General features: G+C 60.7%; 4 protein-coding genes across 6 annotated transcripts; 1 reads left to right on the forward strand and 3 right to left on the reverse strand.

Annotated features, from left to right (window-relative positions):
* The first annotated feature begins 38 nt into the window (after positions 1–38).
* On the forward strand, positions 39–9,018 carry LYPLA2 (lysophospholipase 2). Of its 2 annotated transcripts, none has more exons than XM_069035795.1 (10): positions 39–124; positions 3,324–3,427; positions 4,126–4,157; positions 4,764–4,829; positions 5,190–5,237; positions 5,411–5,481; positions 5,718–5,791; positions 5,928–6,029; positions 6,208–6,384; positions 6,854–9,018. In XM_069035795.1, the coding sequence occupies exons 2-10, from the start codon at positions 3,350–3,352 to the stop codon at positions 6,902–6,904; spliced, it is 699 nt and encodes a 232-aa protein (XP_068891896.1). In that variant the 5' UTR covers positions 39–124; positions 3,324–3,349; the 3' UTR covers positions 6,905–9,018. The 2 variants fall into 2 exon arrangements, with proteins under 2 accessions (XP_068891896.1, XP_068891897.1); XM_069035796.1 differs by lacking the exon at positions 39–124 and adding an exon at positions 1,858–2,140.
* A 133-nt stretch (positions 9,019–9,151) lies between these two features.
* Positions 9,152–12,978, reverse strand: GALE (UDP-galactose-4-epimerase). Its single transcript, XM_069035793.1, has 11 exons — positions 12,932–12,978; positions 11,945–12,071; positions 11,758–11,873; positions 11,423–11,536; positions 11,118–11,294; positions 10,920–11,033; positions 10,771–10,837; positions 10,601–10,686; positions 10,412–10,489; positions 10,174–10,288; positions 9,152–10,096 (listed from the first exon to the last, which is right to left on the reverse strand). Exons 2-11 carry the CDS (start codon positions 12,063–12,065, stop codon positions 10,041–10,043), a joined length of 1,044 nt encoding a protein of 347 aa, XP_068891894.1. The 5' UTR covers positions 12,066–12,071; positions 12,932–12,978; the 3' UTR covers positions 9,152–10,040.
* Positions 12,979–13,542: 564 nt separating this feature from the next.
* Positions 13,543–17,698, reverse strand: HMGCL (3-hydroxy-3-methylglutaryl-CoA lyase). 2 transcript variants are annotated; one of them, XM_068994455.1, is made up of 9 exons: positions 17,595–17,698; positions 17,140–17,229; positions 16,838–16,945; positions 16,382–16,477; positions 15,693–15,841; positions 15,307–15,370; positions 14,850–15,038; positions 14,458–14,583; positions 13,543–14,141 (listed from the first exon to the last, which is right to left on the reverse strand). In XM_068994455.1, exons 1-9 carry the CDS (start codon positions 17,643–17,645, stop codon positions 14,040–14,042), a joined length of 975 nt encoding a protein of 324 aa, XP_068850556.1. In that variant the 5' UTR covers positions 17,646–17,698; the 3' UTR covers positions 13,543–14,039. The 2 variants fall into 2 exon arrangements, with proteins under 2 accessions (XP_068850556.1, XP_068850557.1); XM_068994456.1 differs by lacking the exon at positions 17,595–17,698 and adding an exon at positions 17,384–17,550.
* Positions 17,699–18,409: 711 nt separating this feature from the next.
* Positions 18,410–22,893, reverse strand: FUCA1 (alpha-L-fucosidase 1). The gene is given in 9 exon segments (XM_068994451.1): positions 18,410–18,666; positions 19,276–19,375; positions 19,883–20,073; positions 20,224–20,424; positions 20,803–20,908; positions 21,549–21,686; positions 21,885–22,019; positions 22,510–22,844; positions 22,846–22,893. Coding segments are annotated over 9 exon segments (1,380 nt in total). The 5' UTR covers positions 22,879–22,893; the 3' UTR covers positions 18,410–18,525.
* Between the last annotated feature and the right edge of the window lie 46 nt (positions 22,894–22,939).

Below are 22,939 nucleotides of genomic sequence, written 5' to 3' on the forward strand. Positions count from 1 at the left end.
CCACCATGGCCGCCCCGTCCCGCCCGGCGCCGCGCGACGTCACTTCCGCCGCGCTGCCGGAAGTTCCGGTGGGAGCGCGTCAGGGGGGAGCCGCGAGGAGCGCGCGCGCCGGGCCGCGGGAGAGGTGCGGGCGGGGGGGGCGCGGCACGTACCACCGGGGCGCGGCGGGGGGGGCGGAACCGGGCAGCGGCGCGGCGGGAGGGGGGGACGTACCACTGCTGCGGGCGGGGGGGGGGGGGAAGGGGGGTGTTCCGTGAGGGCCGCGGGGAATGGGGGGGGAGCGGCGGGGCCCTTCCCGGGGTTTAACCGGGAATTAACGGGGAGAGGGCCGGGGGAGTCGCCGGCGGGGCCACGATTGTGGCTTGGCGGGTCCCGATGCGGTAACGGGGGAGCGCTGAGGACTCGCAGCCTGCAGGGAACCCCCCCAAAAGCCCCGGTTTCGGCGGAAAACCGGCGCTCCCGGCCGCGGGGATCCCGCCTCCATCCGCTCCCAGGCGGGATTTCTCCGGCCCCCGCTGGATTCCGCTCCCTGCGGGGCGGCGGGCCCCGGCGGGCGGGCAGGCTGAGGCACGGTAATTAACGCTAATTAACGACTGATGAGCGCGTCCCCGCCGCCGTGTCACTGGTGCGGCCGGCTTGGGGTGCGACACCTCCAAACAGCCCAAATGGGACCCAGATTCACCTCCTGCTTCTGTGTTGGTGCCTTTACACCCGCACGGGCACGGCCCAGGGCTTTGAGCCTTCCCGTTGCTCGGGGTTCCCGTTGTGTTCGCTCCAGCAGCGGGGCGGAATCATCCCAGGGGATCATCCCAGGGAATCATCCCAGGGAATCATCCCAGGGGATCCCCAGGTGCGGAATCATCCCAGGGGATCATCCCAGGGGACCATCCCAGGGGATCCCCAGGTGCGGAATCATCCCAGGGGATCATCCCAGGGAATCATCCCAGGGGATCATCCCAGGGGATCCCCAGGTGCGGAATCATCCCAGGGAATCATCCCAGGGGACCATCCCAGGGGATCCCCAGGTGCGGAATCATCCCAGGGGATCATCCCAGGGGATCCCCAGGTGTGGAATCATCCCAGGGAATCATCCCAGGGGATCCTCCCAGGGGATCATCCCAGGGGATCCTCTCAGGGGATCCCCAGGTGCGGAATCATCCCAGGGGATCATCCCAGGGGACCATCCCAGGGGATCCCCAGGTGCGGAATCATCCCAGGGAATCATCCCAGGGGACCATCCCAGGGGATCCCCAGGTGCGGAATCATCCCAGGGGATCCTCCCAGGGGATCCCCAGGTGCGGAATCATCCCAGGGAATCATCCCAGGGGATCCTCCCAGGGGATCCTCCCAGGGGATCCCCAGGTGTGGAATCATCCCAGGGGATCATCCCAGGGGATCCCCAGGTGTGGAATCATCCCAGGGAATCATCCCAGGGGATCCTCCCAGGGGATCCCCAGGTGCGGAATCATCCCAGGGGATCATCCCAGGGGATCCCCAGGTGCAGAATCATCCCAGGGAATCATCCCAGGGGATCCTCCCAGGGGATCCCCAGGTGCGGAATCATCCCAGGGGATCATCCCAGGGGATCCCCAGGTGCAGAATCATCCCAGGGAATCATCCCAGGGGATCCTCCCAGGGGATCCCCAGGTGCGGAATCATCCCAGGGAATCATCCCAGGGGATCATCCCAGGGGATCATCCCAGGGGATCCTCCCAGGGGATCCCCAGGTGCGGAATCATCCCAGGGGATCATCCCAGGGGATCATCCCAGGGAATCATCCCAGGGGATCCCCAGGTGCGGTGCTTGGGGCAGCTCTGACCATCCCAAGCTCTGCTTTCCCTGGAGATTCCCAACAAGGCAGCGCTCAGGGAGCGCATCCCATCGCCTGCCAGGGCAAGACGCTTTTATTTCTGGCTCTGTGTCCCCGCCAGGGTTCTTGGCAGGTGCGGTGGCTCCTGGCCAGTTGTTTTGCCCCTGGAGTGCACACGAGCACGTGGGTTGCGTGTCTGTGTCAGATCCGGGGAGCTGCTCGTTCGCGGTGTTTTTATTTGAGTCGGGAAGCCGCTGACGAGCAGTCGGTGGAACGAGCCGGGCAGGTCTTGGCCGGCTGCTGGGAGAGGGACCAGGCTGTTTCTTGTGGGTAAGGCTGGCTGCTGGGATTCCGGGATTTTGGGAGGGTTTGGGGTGATCCTGTGTCGCCTCGACCTGCTGGGGATGGGGCTGCTGTGGGAGGTGAAGCTGGAGCGGAGTGTGGAGGATGAGGAAAGGCCACCCGAGGGGCAGCTCTGCTTTTTGTGACAGGGACAGGACTCTGGAGCGGCTGGAGCTGTGCCAGGGGGGTTTAGGGTGGATATCAGGGAAAGGTTCTTCCCCCAGAGGCTGCTGGGCACTGCCCAGGCTCCCCAGGGAATGGGCACGGCCTCGAGGCTGCCAGAGCTCCAGGAGTGTTGGACAACACTCTCAGGGATGCCCAGGGTGGGGTTGTTGGGGTGTCTGTGCAGGGCCAGGGCTTGGACTGGGTGATCCTTCATCCTTTCCAGCTCGTGCTCCAGAGGCTGATCCCGCTCCTGGGGGATGATGGCAGTGCCTTAAACAAGTTCTGATCTAATTAGTCCTGGTGGGTCAATGGGGTCAGGGAGGCCTCGTGGGGCGCTGGAGTTGTGATTTGTGATGTAGTGGGAACAAACACCCCGTGGACTGTTGTGGCTGAAGGTGTCGTGGGAGCTGTCAGCTCTGCGGGATCTGGGATTCGGGAGGTGACAGGACAGCGGTGGTGACCATGCCTGCTGTCCTGGGGAGGCACAGGGGTGTCATCCATCACTGGGGGTGCTCAGACCAGCTCCCAATGCTCTGGTTCATCCTAAACAGCTCCATAAAACAGGGCTGGACCTTTATTGGTGCAGCAGAGCCTGTGCTGCTGCGCGCCAAGAGCTTCCTGGTCGGAGCAGATGTGGGTCAGGCTCCAGGAGGGCATGGAGGGATGCAGGAATGAAGGGATGCTGAGGCTGCACTGCCCGGCCACCCTCTGCCCATGCCTGGGCAGCCACAGGAGTACCTTTGGCTCTGAGGTGTCATTTCCAGGCTAATTTTAACACTTCCAGCCCCCCACACGCCCGTCCTGCCGCTGCCACGCGGGGAGCGTTTGCTGCTCCCGGACTCTCCAGCACTGCCAGGTCGGAGTGTGAGGTGTCCCAAGGGCTTCAACATCAAAGCCTTCGCCTGCTCTTTAATTTTCCCCCAGAACAGCTGCTCCTCTGGACTGAGCAGTTGCTGAAGGGGCGGGTGAGGGGTTTGTTTTCCTGCCTCACCTCTGTGTCCCGCAGGTGCCAGTGTCGATCCCTCTCGGTGTATGTGTGGTAACAACATGTCTGTCCCCCTCCTCGCCGACGCTGTCACCGTGTCAGGGGCAGAGCGGGAGACCGCCGCGGTAAGGGCTGCACCCTCCCTCCCTCCCCTGCTGCTTCCCCTTGGAAAACAGGGAGCTGCTTCCAGCAGGTTCAGAGGAGCCCAGCACGGGGAAGGCAGGGCCATCGTGGGCTCTGTGGCTGTCCTTGGGCTGGGCTGTTTGCTCCAGTGTGGGAGGCTTAGGGGTTCCTGGAGCTGGAGATGAAAAGCCTGTGGAGGTGGATTTGTGAGTCCTTGGTGATACAGGGGAGGAATTCCTCCCTGTGAGGGTGGGCAGGCCCTGGCACAGGGTGCCCAGAGCAGCTGTGGGTGCCCCTGGATCCCTGGCAGTGCCCAAGGCCAGGCTGGATGGGGCTTGGAGCAGCCTGGGACATTGGAAGGTGTCCCTGCCCATGGCAGGGGTGGCACTGGATGGGCTTTAAGGTCCAACCCAACCCATTCTGGGATTCAGGCTGGGCTCTGGTGGGTGCTCCTCATCCCTCTGCTGTGCAGAGGAGCTGGGACCTGCCCGTGGCAGCTCTGTGGCAGGATGACATCCCTGACCCACCCATCCGCTGTGCTCCAGCAGCACAGACGTGTCCTGAGCTAATTTGAGCCTCTTCCAGTTGGTGACTAAGTGTCCATTTGCCACCTCCCTGCCAGCCCAGCCCAGCCCAGCCCTGCCCCATCCCAGGGCACCACTCTCACACCCGCTAATTCCCTTCCTTCTCTGTTTAACAGGTCATTTTCCTACATGGCCTTGGAGACACGGGGTGAGTATCCCTGGAGCTGGCTCCGGCTGGGACGTGTGGTTTGCCAGATGCAGATCCTGGCTTTTTGCTGCTGCTTTCCCCTGGGGGCATCTTTGGGATTTGTGTGGGGCTTTGGGCTGGGGTCGGCAGCCATTCCTGCACCAGCCTCGCAGGGAACGACAGGGAATTGCTGCTGGCAGCTGTCTGCACTTGAATATTTATGATCCCGGCAGCCTGGCAGCCCCCCCACCCCCCGCGGGTGGATTTTGTGCTGCCTTCAGGGATTGCTGATAAGCACTGCGGCTTTTCCAGTCCTTGGCAGGGCTGGCAGCTGGGCTGGGCCTGGACCAGGGCATCTCTGTTGTGCAAGGCCACCTCAGAGGTCCCAGGGTGGTGACAAAGGGCTTCTCCCTGTCCAGGAGATTCCCGCCTCCCTGTCCTCCCTGCCTGCAGCTCCGGGGCTTTGTGTGCTGCCCTCAGAGGGGATCGGTGCTGGGGGGGGTTTCACGGGGGGTTTAGGCTGTCTGGGTGGGTAAAATAAGCTCAGGGGAGGGGTTGGGGGGCAGCAGCCTCAGGAAAATGGCTTGGACAAGCCTTGGCCTCATCTCTCCTCCCATCCCTCCCCAGGCACAGCTGGGCCGATGCTCTCTCCTCCATCCGCCTCCCCTACGTGAAATACATCTGCCCTCACGCGTAAGTGCTGCCCTGGGGGGGCTGGGGGGCTTCTTGGGGGGCCCTGAGGCTGCCAAGGCTCCTGGGGGAGGCAGGTGGTGGCCTGAGCCCAGCAGGGCTGCCCAGCCAGGCTGGCTCTGCTGCTGTGGCCGGTTCCTGCTGCAGGCACAGCTGTTCCCACAGAGCTGAGCAGCACCAGAGGCTCTTTTCTTTTCCCTCCTGTCCTGTTTGTCCCTGGTGGCTGCAGGGAAAGACAAAGGCACTGGAGCTCCCTGTGCATCCTCTGGTCGGGCAGGAGGGGGCTCAGCAGGAGAGAGGGAGGGCTCGGTCCTCCTGCTCCCCTCAGACCTGAGCTAAACCACCCAAAACGTTCCTCCGCAGGCCCCGGATCCCGGTGACCCTCAACATGAAGATGGTCATGCCCTCCTGGTCAGTGCTTTGGGGGACAGGGCTGGGTGGGACCCTTTTGGGGAGTGAGAGGGATGGGGAGACAAAATCCACTGCCCTGTTGGGGCCAGGGAAGGGCAGAGCACACCCAGCTCCTGCCTCCCCACGCTCTGGGTGCTGGGAGTGGTTTGGGCTGACCCTGCTGCTTCTCCCAGGTTCGACCTGATGGGATTGACTCCAGACGCACCTGAGGATGAAGCTGGGATCAAGAAAGCTGCAGAAAACAGTAAGGAGCTTTGGGGAGGGGGAAGTGCTGAGCTTCTGGGTGCCTCTCCCTCGCTGGGACTGGAGCAGGTGTCTTCCTTCCACCTCTCCTTTGTTTCTGCTCTGCTGCCATCCCAGCAAACCTCTCTCCTGGGATCTCTGGCACCTGCCTGTCCCTGATGTGCACCCCAGGGTGTGGGGTGATGCTTTTTAGCCCCCCTCCCCTTCCACTGACCCATTTCTCCCATTTCCTTCCAGTTAAAGCAATCATCGAGCACGAGATGAAGAACGGGATCCCCCCCAACCGCATCATCCTGGGGGGCTTCTCACAGGTGAGATCAGGATCAGGACCCCAATTCCTGCTCCAAATCCTCACAGGGAGGTGGTGGATGGGTGAGCTGGGTCTGAGGCTGTCCCTGGATTGCCCTGGTTGCCCCATGGCACTGATTCCACCCTCCCCTCGTGCAGGGCGGTGCCTTGTCGCTGTACACGGCTCTCACCTGCCAGCACCAGCTGGCCGGGATCGTGGCGCTCAGCTGCTGGCTCCCGCTCCACAAGGCCTTCCCACAGGTACCCCACGGGCAGGGACCCTCGGGATGGGGCGATTTCCCCACTGGAGCTCTCCAGTTTTCCAGCAGCTCTCCCTCGTGAGGAGGGGAGCTGCCGGGTGATGTGTTGGGGACACAAACAAAGCACCTGCTTGGTGTCCCCTCACCTGGGCGCCCCTGAGCCTCCCCTCCTCTGGCAGGCGGCGAACAACGGCGTGAACAAGGACATCGCCATCCTGCAGTGCCACGGGGAGATGGATCCCATGATCCCCGTGCGTTTTGGGGCCCTCACTGCCGAGAAGCTCAAGTCTGTTGTCACCCCCACCAAGGTGCAGTTCAAAACCTACCCCGGCGTGATGCACAGTTCCTGTCCTCAGGTCAGTGCTGGGGCTGCAGGGAGGGGACGGGACCCCCTGGGTGGGGATCAGTGATGGGACCCATGGGAATGGCCTGGAGCTGTGTCAGGGGAGGGTTGGGATGGATTTCAGGGAAAGGCTCTTCCCCCAGAGGGTGCTGGGCACTGCCCAGGCTCTCCAGGGAATGGTCCCGGCCCCGAGGCTGCCAGAGCTGCAGGAGCGTTTGGGCAGCGCTGCCAGGGATGCCCAGGGTGGGATTTGGGGTGTCGGTGCAGGGCCAGGGGCTGGGCTGGGTGATCCCTGTGGGTCGCTTCCCTTTGGGATCTTTGGGACCAACCCCAGCACTGTGGGTCAGGCAGGGTGGGGAACACGTGAGATCTATTTGTTCCTGACTTCCCCGGGGGAAGCTGCAGAGCCTCGTGCCCCGTTCCCGGGGCACAGCCCGGCCTTTGGGGAGCCCCGGAGCCGACGGGCTGCGCGCTCCCCGCAGGAGATGATGGCGGTGAAGGAGTTCATCGAGAAGCTGCTGCCCCGGATCTGAGCGGAGCCGCTCGGGACTGTCGCAGGGGAGGGGGCCGAGGTCGCCGCCGCCCGTCTGCCCCCGTGACCCGCCCGCTGCAAACGGAAGCCATGGCCCCCCACCGCACCTCCCGCCCGCGCCCCCGCACCGCGTCCCGCTGCTCCCGGAGCCCACATCGGAGCTGGCTAAGGCGAGTCTGGGAGTGGCCTCTTCTCTCCTGCTCTGGCTCCCAGCGCTTCCCGGGGGGAAGTCACCGTCCCCTCGGCCCTCCGCGGGGCTGGCACGGCGCGGGTGAGGTTTTCCTCTTGGGTTTGGGGTTTTTGTACCAGTATTAGGGGCGGGACGTGCCCGGCTGCGGCGGGAGGAGCGGGGCAGGGCTGGGGCACCTTGGGCGCTCTCGGCCTCCGCTCAGGCGACTCACGGGTTTTCAGTCAGAGCTCAGGAACCCGGGACTCCCCTGCGGACGCCTCCAGGCCCCGGGGCAGGCTCTGCCCTGGGCTGGCACCGCCAAAGGCTGCCCGGGGCCGGCGGGGAGGGTCAGTGCAGCTCCCGCACCTCCTGCACGGCCCTGCCCGTCACACACGCACACTCCCCTCAGCCATCGGCCTGGGGCAGCTCTGCCCTCCTGAGATAATCACCTCCTTCCTGCTGCTCCTCCTCCTGTTGCTTTTACAATCTCCGTCTCCTCCTCCTCGGCCCCGCGGGGGTCTCAGCAGCATCTCCCCCGCCCCCCAGCCCAGCTCTGCACCCTCGACGGTTACACTCACGGAGCCACCGGCCCCGTCTTCAGTGTCTCTCTTGCTGCTACTTGTCCTTCCCTGTGGACTTGGGCTGGCTCGGGGAGGGAGAGGTGAGGTGGGGTCCCCGGACCCCGGGTTTGGCTCCTGGTGCAGCTGGAAGGAGCAGCTTTGCTCCCAGCCATCATCTCACCGGCATCTGAGCCCGGGTGCTGCTGTGCCCCATCCTCTGTGCTCCCGGGGGTCTCCTTGCTCCCCGGGACTGGGGGCTCTGGCCCCCCCATGTACAATCACCAGTGTCCCTCACCCGTGGCTTGTCCCCTCCCGATGGCATCGTGCTGGGGTGCAGGGCCGGGCCCGTCCCTGGCAGCTCCCCGGGCACAGGCCCCGAATGTCTCCTCTGGGGGGGCTCCTGGCCGACCCTCCCCTCCCACAGGGCCCAGGGCAGTGGCTGTGGAGCAGCTCTGCCCTCACCCCCTCTTCCCCTGGGCTGAGCCCCCGCCCGGGGCTGATCATGGCTTTTAAAACACCCCCACATTCATTCCCCTGGCCCCAGGGCTGGCCCCGCTCCCCCTGCCCGGCCCCAGGGAGCCTCTGCCCGCTGCCCCGGGGCCAGCGAGGCGAGGGCTGCCCGGGGCTGCCTCGGGAGCTGCTCCGGGGGGCTCTGGGGGGGCTCAGCCCCAGCAGTTCTGCCCCAGCCCTGCCCTCCCCGCCCGGGATGCACAAAGCAATAACGGCCCTCTGGAGAGTCGGAGCGTGGGGCCCGCCCTCGGCTGGGCTCTTGGCTTGGGCTTTGCTTGGGATTTTAGTTTCTGCCACTTTTAGGAAGTCTGAAACCAGCAGAGCTGCTGCTGGCACTGGGGGGGAGCCCAGCTCTGCCCCTGCCCCTGTCCTGGGCTCTGCCCTGCCCTGGGCTCTGCCCTGCTGGCTCTTCTATGCTGTGTTTTAATGCTGCTGTGCCCCAGCCCCCCATGCTCGGCTGGGGGGGCATGAGAGGGTGGCAGGGGTGGGATTGCAGCTCCCTGGGATCACCAGGGGCTGGCAGGGGTGGGATTGCAGCTCCCTGGGGGTACCAAGGGCTGGTGATGGACAGACTGACCTGTTTGACTGTGAACTGGAACCGTGTGCGATGGGGGGGCCCGGGACCATCCCTGGGGGCCCCGCTGGGCCCCTCTGCAGAGCATTCCTGCTCACTCCCTGCCTGAGCAGTGCCGGGACCCCGGGAGGGAGAACGGCTTCTCTCCATTCCTCAATACAGCTTTGGGTTTTTTTCTTTCGGTTTTTTTTTGTTTTTGTTTTTGTTTTTCTTCTCTCGTCTTCCTTGTACATGTTTGGGGTTTTTGTGTGTGTGTGCGTGCGTTCCACAGAGAATCAAGGTGAAATAAATCCTCAACCTATCCCGGAGCTGAGCTGGCGTCATCCCTGGCCAGGCAGGATGAGAGATTTGGGGGGGAGTGGGGTTGGCACGAGGCCCCAGGGTGCCGTTTTTAGGGGCAGCAGCGCTGGCTGAGGGGAAGCAGAACAAAGCTGCCACTTAGAAAGTAGGAAAGTTTATTTAAAAACAAATCAAAAGCTCAATTCATAATTTAGGAGCATAAGTTATTCATCCAGCCGACAGCACACGGGGCCGCCTGCGTCATCCCTGCCCTGTGGAGCCCTGGGAGCTGCCAGGAATAAATAGGAGCAGTGTGGGACAGGGGGGCAGAGCCGGCTCCTGGGCAGCCTTTGGCAACGGGGTTTGGGAAGTGGCTGCCACAGGAGGCCAAACCAGGCCCCGAAAGGGGGCTGAGGGCAGCCAGGCCAGGCTGGCACAGCCCTGGGCAGGGGCTTCTCCGGCTCAGCAGGAGAGGTGGGAGATGAGATTTGGTCCCCAAAACCACGCTGGGGGTCAGGGAAAAGGGGGGGGTGGAGGAAGCCCTTGGCCCTGGAGCCCAGGGCTGGGGAAATGAGCCACGGTGGCCTTGGAATGTGAATGGTCCCTGTGAGAGGTTCCTGGTGCCCTCTCTGTGCCAGGTGGGGCAGGAGGGAACGGGGGTTCTGCTGTGGTTTGGGCTCAGCAGGACTCAGAGGTCCCAGTGCTGGATGCAGCCACGGCCCAGGGCACAGGGAGGGCCCAGCAGCACCTGCTCCCAGCCAGGGCTGGCACCAGCCCCTGGGTATTCCCACGGGGGGTTCCATGCCCGGGCTGCCAAACCAGGCCCTGGCTCTGTTCTCCATTGTGGTTCTGCTCTGTGAGATGCAAGGACCTGGGGGGATGAGGATGAGGAGAGGAGAGGCCAAGGATGCTCCAGCCTTCCTGCCCCGTGCCAGAGGCAGGAGGGGGAGCTGGAACTGCTCTCCCAGGATGGTGACAGCTCTCTGGGAAGGTGGCAGGGCTGGCTCAGAGCAGCCCCCGGGCCCGGCCAGCCCTTGGCCACGGCTCAGTTCTTGCTGAAGCCCGTGGGGTTCTGCAGCTGCCACCGCCACAGGTCCTCACCTGGAACAGGCAGAGGGGAGGTGAGGGAGGACAGGGGTCTGGCAGTGCCCAGCGTGCCAGGGAGGGGATGCCCTTACACATCTTGTCCAGACCAAAGGCAGCTTTCCAGCCCAGCTCCCGCTCGGCCAGCGCGGGGTCAGCGTAGCAGGAGGCCACGTCTCCCTCCCGCCGGGCCGTGATCTGGTACTTGATCTGCAGGGAGAGCAGCACCGTGGGCTCCCAGAGGGGCTGAGGGAAGGGTGCCAGGGCCGCTGTGGGGGCATCAGGGTGTCTGTGCGAGCAGCTGTGCCCGGGACCCTGCAGGTCTGCCCTTACCTCCCTCCCCGAGGCTTTCTCCATGGCCCGGACCATCTGCAGCACGGAGTAGCCGGTGCCTGTGCCCAGGTTGTAGACCTGGGAGGAGGATAAGGGACATGCATCAAGGGGAGAAGGGCCAGGCCCCCCTTCAGCCCTCACGGGGAGCCCCACACCCCCCCAGGGCTGGCAGCAGCCCAAGGTTGGTACCTTGCAGCCACAGTTCTCCTTGAGCTTCTTCAGAGCAGCGATGTGGCCCTTGGCCAGATCCACGACGTGGATGTAATCCCTGACTCCTGGGGGATGCAGAGGGTGAGGGCAGAGCCCGGGGTGCAGCCAGGGATTTGGGAATCTGAAATTGCGCCCGTCCCGTGACGCACCCGTTCCATCGTCCGTCTTGTAGTCGTTCCCAAAGACGCTCAGGAATTCCCGGCGTCCCACGGCCACCTGCGCAGAGGGACAGGCCCATGGGAGCCCCGCCACCCTGGGCCCCCTCCCTGTGAACCCCCAAGGGCTGCGGGGGTGGTACCTGTGCCACGTAGGGCATGAGGTTATTGGGGATCCCCTGAGGATCTTCTCCGATCATCCCCGACTCGTGGGCGCCGATGGGGTTGAAGTAGCGCAGGAGGACGGCGTTCCAGTCCTGGGGACACACGGACGGGGCTGCCCGGTCACCCCCGTGGGTGGGGACAGACCTGGGCTGCAGCCCCGTGCGGCGGCTCCTCACCCTCTCTGCTTTGCAGAGATCCCGGATCATCTCCTCGATGAAGAACTTGGATTTGCCGTAGGGGTTGGTGCAGCCCCCGACCGGGTGCTTCTCGTCCAGGGGGAGGTACTTGGGGTCCCCGTAGACGGTGGCGGAGCTGCTGAACACGATGTTCCTCACGCCGTGGGCCTTCATGGTCTGGGAGAGGGGAAGGGCCAGCACGGATCCCGCTCAGTGCCTGTGCCAGCCCTCCACAGGCGCCGGCAGGTCCCGGGACAGGGAGGAGCCCCAGGGAGCAGCGCAGGATCGCTGCTGGCTCCTCTCACCTCCAGCAGCCGGATGGTCCCGGTGAGGTTCACTCTGTAATATTCCAGAGGCTTCTGCACAGACTCCCCCACGGCCTTCAGCCCCGCAAAGTGCATCACGGCCGAGAAACGGTGCTGCAGGGGGGAACGGGCTGGGCACCAGTGCCACGGCAGCAGGGGAGGGGAGCTCCAGGCAGGAACCAGCCAGAACTCCCCCAGGAGCTCCGTTCAGCCAGCCCGGGGGGCTCCATGGCCCACAGGAACGTGGAGCACAGCGTTTCCTCCCTGCTCCCGTGGCTCCCACCCCTAGCACGGAGCCCAGGAGGCACCCAGGGCACTGCAGCTCCTGCTCTCACCTTCCTGAAGAGCTCCTGCAGCGCGGCCTCGTCCGTGATATCGAGCTCCTGGAAGAGCACGGGCTGGTGCACGATGTCCTGCACGCGCCGGAGGCTCTCGGGGAGCTCCTCTGATCCTGGGAGATGGAGGGGAGTGAGGGATTGCTGGAGTCGGGCACAGCCCGGGCCAGGATGGGGCTCCCCGTACCTCGGATGGCGTTGTGGAAGTTGTCGATGACCACGGGGACGTACCCCGCCTGCAGCAGCTCCAGCACGCAGTGGCTGCCGATGTAGCCGGCGCCGCCCGTCACCAGGATCTTCTCTGCCATGGCTCCCTGCGGGGGGAAAAAGCCCCAAATCCTTCAGCTGCGGGGTGGGCACAGCTCGGACGCTGTCACGTCCGCACGGCCTCCAGGTACTGCCAGGAGGGACCAGGTGTGGCCAGCCTGGTCACACCTCCCGGACACGGAGGTGCCACATCCCGGACACAAGGCCAGGTTCTTCCTGGTAAACCCAGCCGAGCTCCTGGGCTCACCCATTTCCCTCAGGCTTTACCCAAAGGGCAGGAGTTCTCATTATTAATTAATTGATTAATTGGGGCGGTCTCAGCAGGGGTATCCGCTCTGCCCTTCACCCATTCCGCGTTTCTCCCCCAGCTCCTGAACCTGGTCCCAGCCTCCCTTCCCAGTGCTGGCCCCACTCCGCGCCTCCTCCCCAGGAAGGTGGACTTTGGGACACTGCAAGGCGCAGGACGTTTGTGGGACCCGGCGGCTCCGTCCCCGGGAAGGACCCACGCTGTTCCCAGGGGATGTGGAGCCAGAGCCGGGGAATTTCCCCCCAGGAGCTGCGGCTCGGGCTGGAACCCAACGTGAGCCCCCCGGCCGGGCCCGCCCCGGGGCTGCGGCAGGGAACAGCACCTGGGCCAGGTGGGAGAGGGCGGGGAAGGCAAAAGAACGCGGATTTGAGCAGGGAAGCGGGGCCAGGGCCGGGAGGGACCGGAGGAGCCGGGCCCGGGGGCAGGACGTAGCCCGGGGAGTGGATTCCTGCCAGGGGCTGGAATCACCCTGGCCCAGGGAGACCCCAGACCCCGGGGGTTTGGGTTCTCCCTACCAAAGGAGGCAGGGCAGCACGCCCGTCCCCCTGCCCGCTCCCCGGTCCTTCCCGGTCCTTCCCGGTTCCCCCCCCGCTCTCTCACCCTCCGCTGCCGCCGCTCCCGCTCAGCCCCGCGCGGGGCGCGGCCCCTTTAAGGCCGGGCCTTGGCCCCGCCTCCCGGCTCCCCGCGCGCGGCTCCTCCATGGAAACGTGTCACGGCTACGGGGCGGCGGCGCGGACAAAACACCGCGGAGGGACGGCGGCCGCTGGTGCGCGCGGTGCCGCAGCGCCCCCTGGCGGCGGGAGGAGGCCGCTGCCCCGAGCCCCGCTCGCTTTTTTGCCCGATTCCGCCTCATTTCTGCGGCGCTCGTCAGCGAAGGGCTGGGAATCGTTTCGGGTTATCGAGGCGATGCGGAGAGGCGCTGCACGCGGCCTCACGCTCGCCCCGCCCCCTGAAAGGACAAGGCTCCTCCGCTCGTCTCCAGTCTCACAAAGAAACTGTTCAATAAATTATTTTAAATAGAGGAGTTCCCAAGGACCTGATCACCGTGGGGAGCAGGGGTGCTTCACGCTTTCTGCTTTCTGGGCGTGGAAGGAACTCCTTACCCCTCCCAGCCCGCCAAGATGAGGCATTCCCACACAGAAGAGGCCCTTGGAACCAAACCAGCAGCAAAAAGCGCCTTAGCTGGTTCAGCTGAATCAAATTTTTAATAGTTTAGATTATTAAATAACGTGTTTATTACTGCTGGCATTTAGAGGTATCTTACAACAGATACACAGTCCAGTAGCACAGTCCCTGAAGGCTGAGATGGCCCAAGGCTGGCACCTGGAGCACGGGGGGAGCCTCTGGACTCAGCCTTTGCAGAGGGGAGAGAAGGGAGGAAGGGCAAAGCCTGACCTGGAGAAGTGCTCTAACTGCAAAACCTGTGCCTTGTCCTTTGCTCTGCAGGCAGGAGCTGGTGGGTGCTGGGCTGGGCAGAGCTTTTCTCAGCCCCTCCATGTCCTCCCTTCTTTAAGGCAAATGGTGGCATCCTCAAGGTCCAATATAATACAATAAAATAGAATATTCTTTCATTTCTTCACAATTCTGGTGCATTTTGAGTTTCCTCTCAAACGCTGAGCCGGGAAGGAGCTCGGGAGATCAGAGAGGAATCCCAGCCAGTGCTGGATCCTCAGTTTTTTCTTGATCCAAGGAGAAATTCCGCTCAGTGTCACAGTCTGCAGGATGCCTGAGACACCTTGGAATTGGTCCTTCTGTTCAGAGCATTGCAAATGAAGGTTCCTGTGTCCATCAGCTTCTGGAGATCCACTCCCTGCATGGGAAAGGCACAGGACACGCCTTGAGGGCCATCTCCCATCATCCCAGGTTGCTCCAAACCCTCTCCAACCCAGTCTTGGACACTGCCAGGGATGGGCAACCGGTGCCAGGGCCTCCCCTCCGTCACAGGGAGTATTTTTTCCCTAATTTCCCCTCTAACCTTGCCCTCTGTCAGTGGGAAGCCACTCCCCTTGTCCTGGCACTGCAGGCCCAGTGAGCCTCCCTGGCTGCCCCCAGCACGCTCAGGCTCCCTGGGCCAAATCCTGCCCCGTGCTGAGGCCTGAGCAGAGCCCAGGGCAGCTGCCACTCACCGTGTGGATGCCCAGCCCGTTGAGCATGTACACCAAATCCTCTGTGGCCACGTTGCCAGAGGCTCCCTGGGCATAGGGACACCCTCCAAGGCCAGCCACGGAAGCGTCGACCACGCTCACCCCCATCTGCAAAGAAACCCCCAGTCAGGGGCTGCTCTGGAAGCACAGAATCTGCAATTCCCGAGCAAGCACAAAAAACCCCAAGGGAAGATGCTTTATTTGTGTGGTTGCCCCATCCCTGGAAGTGTCCCAGGCCAGGCTGGACACAGCCTGGAGCAGCCTGGGACAGTGGGAGGTGTCCCTGCCCACGGCAGGGGGTGGACCAGGATGGGCTTTAAGGTCCTTCCAACCCACCCATGCCATGAGTCTGTGATCCAGAGCAGGAATCCCACCTGGAGGGCTACCAGGATGTTGGCCAGAGCCTGTCCATAGGTGTCGTGGCAGTGGACAGCCAGAGCCCCCACGGGCACCTCCTTCATGACCACTGTCAGCATGTCCTTCATGCTGCCGGGGGTGCCCACGCCGATGGTGTCCCCCAGGGAGATCTCGTAGCACCCCATGGAGTACATCTTCTTGGAGACCTGTGCAACAGCCAGCACGTGCACTCAGATCCTTCCCTCCCTGGAGCGGAGCTGCAGTCCTGCTGTGCCGTGATTCCCTGGACGCTCTTCTCTGGGATTAAAAACCTCCCCGAACTGCCCCGCCCATTTCAGCTGGATTCAGTCTCTGAGAAGCTGGAACCTCCCCTTTGGTTAAATGGTCTGACACATCCGCCAGTGCCCACTTCACATCCCCAAAAATGAGTCAAAGCCCTCCCAGGAATTCTGGCTGTGTTTATGACTGACTCACCTCTGCAACTTTAGCTGCAGAAATCTTCCCTTCATAGGGACATCCGAGGACACAGGAAACGTACCTGTGGTTAAAAAGAATCCCACACTTTTAGTCAGGAAGGGGCAGTGGAATTCTACTGGACAAACCAGTCAGGACTTGTACATTTTCCATGTCTATAGGATGGGAGAATCAATTTTATGTTCCAGAAGTCCAGAGGCCAAAGGCTACAGGATTTCAACAATTTCTTCTTCCATGGGTGTGAAAAGTTTTCCAGGGGCTGGTGGGTTTGTGATCTGTGCATTTCCATGTGGGGTGTTTGCCAAGAAAATCTGATCCAAAGTGATCCTGGATCATTCCTGAATGAGTGATTACATGGTGGGTGAATTCCAGCAGGAACTCCTTACCCCCTGACAGGAATGCTGGCTTCCCTGGCTGCCTTCATGACCTCGTCAAACCTCTCCAGGCTCTCCTCTATGGAGCAGTTGATGTTTTTCTTGGTGAACAGCTCGGATGCTGCCCCAAAGATCGACACCTCTTTGGCCCCTGCTGCCACCTGCAAATAAAAAATCCCAAAGTGGAATCACAGGAGCACTGAGGGTGCAAAAGACCCCTGAGATCAGCAGTCCAACCCTTAACCCAGCATTGCTGTTAAGCCAAAGCCAGGTGATTTTTCTTATGAGGGAAATGACAAACAGCCAGAGCTTCATGACTTCACTGCTGAGTGTTAATTCGAGGGTTTCAATGGCACCTCTTGGTAGAGATGTCTCAAACCAGCCCCATAAAACACTGCCCTTTACAGAGGCCCTTCTGTTCCTAAAGAAACCTGCCTTGCTTATTTACACTTGAAGATCCTGGAGCCCTTCTCCAACCTCAATGACTCTATGATCTACAATCTCTGACGACAGCTCTCTCATTTTATAAAAGTGTTTTTCCCCCAAATAACCCAATCCTTCCCTCAGTTCATTCTGCAGCAAAACCACCGGGACACATCCAAGTTTGCCTTGAAAAGGGTGAAGTCACAGGTGCAGCAGCAGAGGATCAGGTGGCACTGAAAGCAGCACCACGTGGATTTTCAGGTTCTCCCAGCCCTTACCGCTGCCTGGAATCCCTTCAGGTTTGGAGTCAGCACAGGGTAGCTGATCCCAGGTAATTTATTAATGCCCTGCATGACCTCGGTGTGATCAGCCATCTGCAAAGCAAACCAGGAAAGCTCTGTGAGGGTGACAACTGCTGCTTCTGCCAGTCAGAAAATCATCATTAAAACTCCTTCTTATAACGGGCACAGAAATATTTAGGGATCAGAGCCTCTAAAAGCAAACAGAATTGCACCCTGTGAGGGGTCAGGAGTCACCCAGCCAGGCCAACGTGCACAACCAGCTGTTTGTGTGTGACCCGCCTGTCCCTGTGCTCTTCCCAGGGTCCAAAGGGAAGCTCTGGGATATCACAGCTCCTCTGCTGGCTCTTGCCCAGTAACAGCGAATCTGGAGCAAGCAGAATCACTGGATTGCCGTACTTTTAGAACCACTTCAAGTCCTCTCCGCACACCGACCTGAGGAACCCACTTGGGGGACACGAAGCTGGTGGCCTCTATGACCGGCAGCCCCGTCTCTGACAGCATGTTGATTAAATTGATCTTCACTGGTGTGGGCACGACATTCTGAAAAGAAGAAGAATGACCTAAAGTTATTAATTTCACATTACAGTTTTCACTGAAAAAAAATTTTTTTCAACATCAAAAAGGCAGCTTCTAAAGAACAAAAGAAGCCTCGTTGGTGGGTACAGCGGGACATTCGGGGGATTTGGTTGCAGAACCTCCCCCGGGAGGTGCTGGGAGCCCGAACCCGCCGGTACCTTCTCGTTCTGGAGCCCGTCGCGGGGTCCCACCTCCACCACCTTCACTCGCTTCGGGTACCCCGCGCTCGCCGCCGCCGCGGAGCTCACCTGGCACGGAGACAAGACTCAGCCGAGCCCCGGCCGCGCTCTGCTCCAGCCGCAGCCCCGCTCGGCTCTGTGCCAGCACCCCCCGCTCCCTCTGCTCCCCGATCCCGACCCCTACCCGCTTCCCTTCGCCCCGTTCCGCGCCCCGCTCCCTCACGGGCCGCAGCGATCCCGCCCAGCGCGGCAGCAGCCGCCGCGCCGCCGCCATCTTCGCCCGCTCACGTGACCGCCCCGGCACGTGACTGGCGGGAGGGGGCGTGGCCGTGGCGGTCACGTGGGCTCCGCTCCGCACGTGGCACCGGCTCCTCCCGTTCCGTGCGCTCGCCACTCGTTCCGTGCGCTCGCCGCCGTCCGGGCCCAGCCCGTACCTGTCCCCAGGCGCCGTCCCGCGGCGCGGAGCCCGTGTCGCACCGCGGCATCTTCCCGTCTGCCCGCCCGCCGGCCCGCCCGCCGCGCACTTATACCGCGGCTTTCCCGCTGGCCGGCGCGCTGGGTAAACACGGCGCTGTTTGTTTTGGGACGGGCCCCGCTCCGCGCCAGAGGTTACCGGCGTGATGGGGCTGCGAGGCGAAGAGGCCGTCGCTCTGTTGTCACTTTTTGTCCCCTTTTTTGTTTGTTTGTTTGTAACGGCGTCACGCCCGGAGCCGGGCGGTGCTCCTGCGAGCGGGGCCCTGGCGCTCGGTTCTCTGAAGCCGGGGCAGTTGGATGTTTGTCCATTGAGTAACAGCCCCCGCAGCAGCAGCTCCGCACGTGGCCCAGCCCCGGGGCTCTGCTCGTGCTCGGCTCCCAGTGTTCTGGCAGGTTTTGCTCAGACAGGAGTAAAGCAAAGCCTGTCTGCAAGGTTGTGGGGCCTTCGCAGCAACCTGCGTGCTCCTGTGGGCAGTTTCATCACTCGGACACGCGTTGTTGAACCCTTTGTAAGGAGCTCAGCATCCACGCAGGAAACCTGCTCTCACTGGAGCTGGAAGTTCATCAGCTCAGAAGTGCAACTCACAACGATGCAGTCTCTTAAAAATTCGCTAAGAACAAAACCTTTTCTTGTAGCTGTCTGCAGCAGAATATAAATTGAAGTTTGTTGATGGATTTGTTTTTACAGAAGGTGATTTCTTCCAGCAAGCTTCCATTGGATTTATCCATCATGGAAGTAGCTGACCAACACCAAAGTAACACAAGGCAACAGAGATTGGAGGAGAGATTCTCTTGAGTGAAAAATAATGTATTCAACGTGAAAAATAAAAACCCTCTTGGATTCAATCAAAAAGAAAGGCAGGGGGAGGTGCTGCGTCCCCCCCACAGGCATCACTTCACACCCTCGAGCTTCACTGCCCAGCCCGACTGAGGAGGGAGAGGAGACGGGAGCATGTAGGGCAGGGTTATGAGCATCCCTTTCCCTGGGGATTTTTGCCACTTCAGAGTGCCACCATACCCCAACAGTGTCACCTGCAGAGGAAAGGAGGGGACACTCAGCTGCAGCTCACCAGGTCCCCTCTGCACACCCCAGCACTGCCCACAGGCCAGGGCAGCCCTGCGGGTCCCCAGCCGTGGCTCACGTGGCACAAAGGGTGACACAGGGGGTGTTCTGAGGCCAAACCAGGCTCTGGTTTGTTGTTTGGGGGGTGTTTGTTGCTGATGCTTTGCCCCTGTTTGTTCAGAGCAAAGGACACTCAAACATTTGCGTCACGGTGACATTTGCCACGAGCAGGGCAGTGCACCTGAGCTGAATCTGGGCTGCAGCAACAGCCACTCCTGCTCTGGGGATATTTGGTTCCCTCCCCTGCGACAGCAGGATCAAAAGACTCCAGGAGAAGAGTCTCTGCCTGTTCCCTGGCAGCCATGAGCCTGTCCTGGCAACTCCAGCCCCGTGTTCCACGTCAAGTGGGCCAAAGCCTGGGGAACAGCCTGGGATGCTGCAAGGATCCGCAGGGAGGCCACAGCACACAACTTTCCCACCCCCCTCAGCTCCCAAATGCAGTCAGGCAGGTCCTTCCCAGCCCACAAACACCCCCAAATGGGCTCTCAGTGTGTGCTGTCTTTTTTAAAGTCCCTTACCCGTGTGCCTGGGGATGGAATGGGCGAGGACAGATGCAGGTCACCGTCCCGAGGCCAGAGCAGGAAGATGGCAAAGACCACGGGTCCCTTGGAGGTGTACCTGAGGGAGCAGGAGTTCAGCAGGGTGAAGGGCATCAGACACCAACTTGACCTTTCCAGCCAGCACGAGAACTCTGCCTTGCCTTCTGTCACCACACAGGGGTCACCTACTTGCCACTCATTCCAAAATCTGTCCCTTTGGACCCACAAGCAGCCCGTCAGCGCTGGCTGATGAAACCCAAACAAAGTCCAGGTGTGCAAATGTCACTGCTAACCTGGCCTGGCCTCAGGCAGGGTGGATACACGGCCTCATCCTGATCCCTGCTCTACATTTCTGGGCTGACCACACTGGAGGAAATAAAAACAACTCAGTTTTGTAGGCATTTCTGGCCAGGACCACTACTTAAACAGTGGTGACAGCGTGGACACTTTAAAGGAAGGGTTGGCTTTTTTTCCTACTGAACTAAAACGGACGAAATCCTACTTGCAACACTTCAGAGTGTACCAAATTCAGGAAAAGATAAGAAATAAACATCAGCTCAGCTGCTCTGAGCAGCAGAGTCCTTACCAGACCGTGTCTGTGGTGTTCTCCATCTGCACCCTCCAAGGCTGGGATTCATAAATTGCCTCCCCATTGGTGTCCAGCCACCTCCCAAGGGCCAGGAGTCTCTCTTGGAAGATGGGGGCAATCACCCCTTCTTTTGTAGGTCCCACATTGAGGAGGTAGTTGCCACCCAAACTCACAGTCTGCACCAGCTCCTGTGGCAGATAAAGCAAGATAACAAACTGCATTATCTTCAGCTCTGACAACACAGAAACTGAGCAGAGTTTTATCCTTCACCAGCTGCTCCAGAAGCCTCCGATTCCCAGTAATCCTCCCCCAGGTTATTTTGATTTCAGCTTTCTTACCTCAATCATACTCATTTCATCCATCACCTCAGCCAGGCTCATGTTGCTGCGATAGCCCCAGGAGAGCTTGTCCAGGGAGGAGCACATCTCCCACTTGTGGTCTGGCAGGGTGCCTGGCCTGTACTTGTCAGCACAGTTGTAGAAACCCCCGTGATGGCAGGAGCAGCCCCGACCCCAGCGATCGTTGACAACCACGGTGTCCTGAGAGAAGAAAAACAGCTCAGGGCACAGAACCTTTTGTTCTTGGGCTGTCCAGCTGGCAGTCACTCCCTCCCAGGAAGCACCTAAAAAAATTCCCTGTGTAATGGAAACCCTTCTGAAAAGGCTGAATCCCTCTCTGGGAGAACTTCCCTCTGCTCACTCAGGTAGGAGCTGAGGCAACAAAGCTCCTGGCCTGAGCCGCCCACGAGTGTCCTGCAAAGGGTAGTGGAGTTGTCACAGGACAAGGCTCTTTTTTTGTCAGAGAATATAAAACACATTTGGCAAATGTCAAGGAGGTTTCTGGTTTGATCACACACCCCAGAGCTTCCTGACCTTCCACACCCACCCAATGCCACGAGGGACAGCAGGCACCGGTACCTTGACAGGGCTGTCGTTATAGAGCCAGGCAAGGAAAGAGGTGGAGTTCCAGTAGGAATCTGGAGCTTCCCAGTCTCCATCTGACCAAATCAGATCTGGTTTGTATCTAAGAGAGACGGATGTTGTTTCAAAATGGCTTACTTGCTCCTGCCATCTTGGGTGTGGGATCCTTTCACTTCCCCTTCCCACTGCCTGACATCACCAGGAGGTTTTTGCTTCATTTTCTGCTTCACACAAAGTTCTAAGTGAGGTCCTTGCAGCAGCAAGGAACAAGGTGTTGATCCACAGCTCAAGAGAGAGTGAAGTTCTTCCAAAAAAAACAGAATTTAGCACCTCAAAGACAATTATGAGGCATTCTTGAGCTGGGAGAACAACCCACAAGCCCAAGCCTTGTATGTTTGTCAGCAAAGGGAAGCAAGGCAAGGATGCAAATTCACAGTGAAATCACTCTTCTATTCTACTAAATACTGAGCAGTTTGCTCCACTTCCAGCCACCTTGCACAAAGGCAGGATTAAAAGCAATTGCTTTTGCAGGAAAAATTTGTCCCTGCCTTATTCTACAGATTAGACCTTCCACAGGGCAAAAGTGAACCCCTTTTCTAACTACCACAAACCATTACTGGTTAGCAAAGAGAATTTGCCTCGGCAAAAATTAGCATTTCTCTTCTTTGCACCCACTTTGCGTCTTTCCCTACAGAACTGAAACCAGGAAATGCTGGTGATTCTGAACTGGCTGTGCCTCTTACTTCAAGACAAGGTCGTAAAGTTCTGGCATCGTCTTCTTTAAAACGAAGCTCTGGGTCTTGAAGCCACTTTGTTTGTCAGCGAGGTAGAGAGGGTTAAACCACTCCATCAGGGAGTGATACAGCCCATAACGGAGGTTGCTGAAGGACAAAACACAGAGGGAAGAAATAGGCTTCAGTGGGGATTAAGAAGCAGTGGAAATTAAATTACTGGCATTATTATTTTTCATTATTTGCAAGCACTCAATTTTTCACATTGAACACAGGGTTTTCTGCTGTTTGTCAAGCACAGCCAGGAGGATTCACTGCTCTGACAGAAGAGCCCTGGCAGGGCCGTACCTCTCCCTGAGGGCTTCTCCCAGCTCTCCCACCAGGTCTCGGTGGGGCCCTGTATCCACAGAATTCCAGTTCCAGGACACCGGTGACCCCCAGTTGGTGAAGCCCTCGTGGTGCTTGGTGGTCAGGACCACGTACCTGAGGGGAAAAAAGGACTTGATTGGGATGGCAAAAGAACAACTGAGATATTTCCCAGCCTGACTGCAAACCCAGTCACTAAAACAGCAAGGCACTGGATAACCACGCTGTGAAGAGCCCTCTGTCACTATCCTTAAAATTTAGAAGAAAATATAAGAATAATAGAAGATTTTAGTGGATTTTAATGCTGGAAAAGAATGAACAATCAATACTTAGGTAGGAGCAAGACTGTCGTCTCCTCAGCACCCTGGGCATGACCCCTCAGGGAGCCCCAATCCCTCAGGGATCCCCAGACTTGCCCCTTCCATCCCCTCAGAGACCCCTGCCTCCCCTTGGGAATAGCCCCATATCCTTTCCAAGCCTTTCCATCCCCTCAGGACCCCCTGGCCATGCCACCCATTCCCTCAGGGACCCCCACAACTCTCCCATCCCCTCAGGGACCCCCCCGATACCCTCAGGGACCCCAACTCCGGCCATCCCCGGCTCTGACCTGGCCCCGGCCCGCTGGAAGAGCTGTGCCCACTGGCGGGGCTGGAAGTCGTGGGCTGTGAACTGGGGTGCGAAGGCTGCGTACGTGGTGCCGGGCGGGAAGCGGCGGCGCACGAAGCGCTCGTAGGCGGCATCGTGCTGGCCCTGCCAGTGCCACCAGAACCACTCGGAGCCCCAGGCCGGCACGGAGTACACCCCCCAGTGCACGAACACCCCGACCTTGGCCCGGTCGAACCAGGCCGGCAGCGGCCGCGCGTCCAGGCTGGCCCAGTCCGGGCGGTAGCGGGCCGCGGCCAGCCCCGGGCCCAGCGCGGCCGCCGCGCACAGCAGCGCCAGCGCCGCCATGGCCGGGCCCTCGCCGCGCCGCCATCGCCCCGTGACGTCACGGCCGCTCCCCAGGGGCCGCGGGTTCGAGGCTGCGGCCCGAGCGC

The sequence above is a fragment of the Aphelocoma coerulescens genome, chromosome 23, assembly GCF_041296385.1.
Source record: "Aphelocoma coerulescens isolate FSJ_1873_10779 chromosome 23, UR_Acoe_1.0, whole genome shotgun sequence".
Classification (NCBI taxonomy): Eukaryota; Metazoa; Chordata; class Aves; order Passeriformes; family Corvidae; genus Aphelocoma; species Aphelocoma coerulescens.

Coding starts and splice junctions, on each gene's coding strand:
- LYPLA2 (XM_069035795.1), top strand. CDS start 3,350: ATGTGTGGTAACAACATGTCTGTCCCCCTCCTCGCCGACGCTGTCACC. Junction 3,428..4,125: donor CAGAGCGGGAGACCGCCGCG/GTAAGGGCTGCA, acceptor TCTGTTTAACAG/GTCATTTTCCTACATGGCCT. Junction 5,792..5,927: donor TCCTGGGGGGCTTCTCACAG/GTGAGATCAGGA, acceptor CCCCTCGTGCAG/GGCGGTGCCTTGTCGCTGTA.
- GALE (XM_069035793.1), bottom strand. CDS start 12,065: ATGGCAGAGAAGATCCTGGTGACGGGCGGCGCCGGCTACATCGGCAGC. Junction 11,874..11,944: donor CTTCCACAACGCCATCCGAG/GTACGGGGAGCC, acceptor TCCATCTCCCAG/GATCAGAGGAGCTCCCCGAG. Junction 10,687..10,770: donor CAAGACGGACGATGGAACGG/GTGCGTCACGGG, acceptor TGCATCCCCCAG/GAGTCAGGGATTACATCCAC.
- HMGCL (XM_068994455.1), bottom strand. CDS start 17,645: ATGCCGCGGTGCGACACGGGCTCCGCGCCGCGGGACGGCGCCTGGGGA. Junction 16,478..16,837: donor CCCCCAAGTGGGTTCCTCAG/GTCGGTGTGCGG, acceptor TTTGCTTTGCAG/ATGGCTGATCACACCGAGGT. Junction 15,039..15,306: donor CTGCAGCTAAAGTTGCAGAG/GTGAGTCAGTCA, acceptor GCTGTTGCACAG/GTCTCCAAGAAGATGTACTC.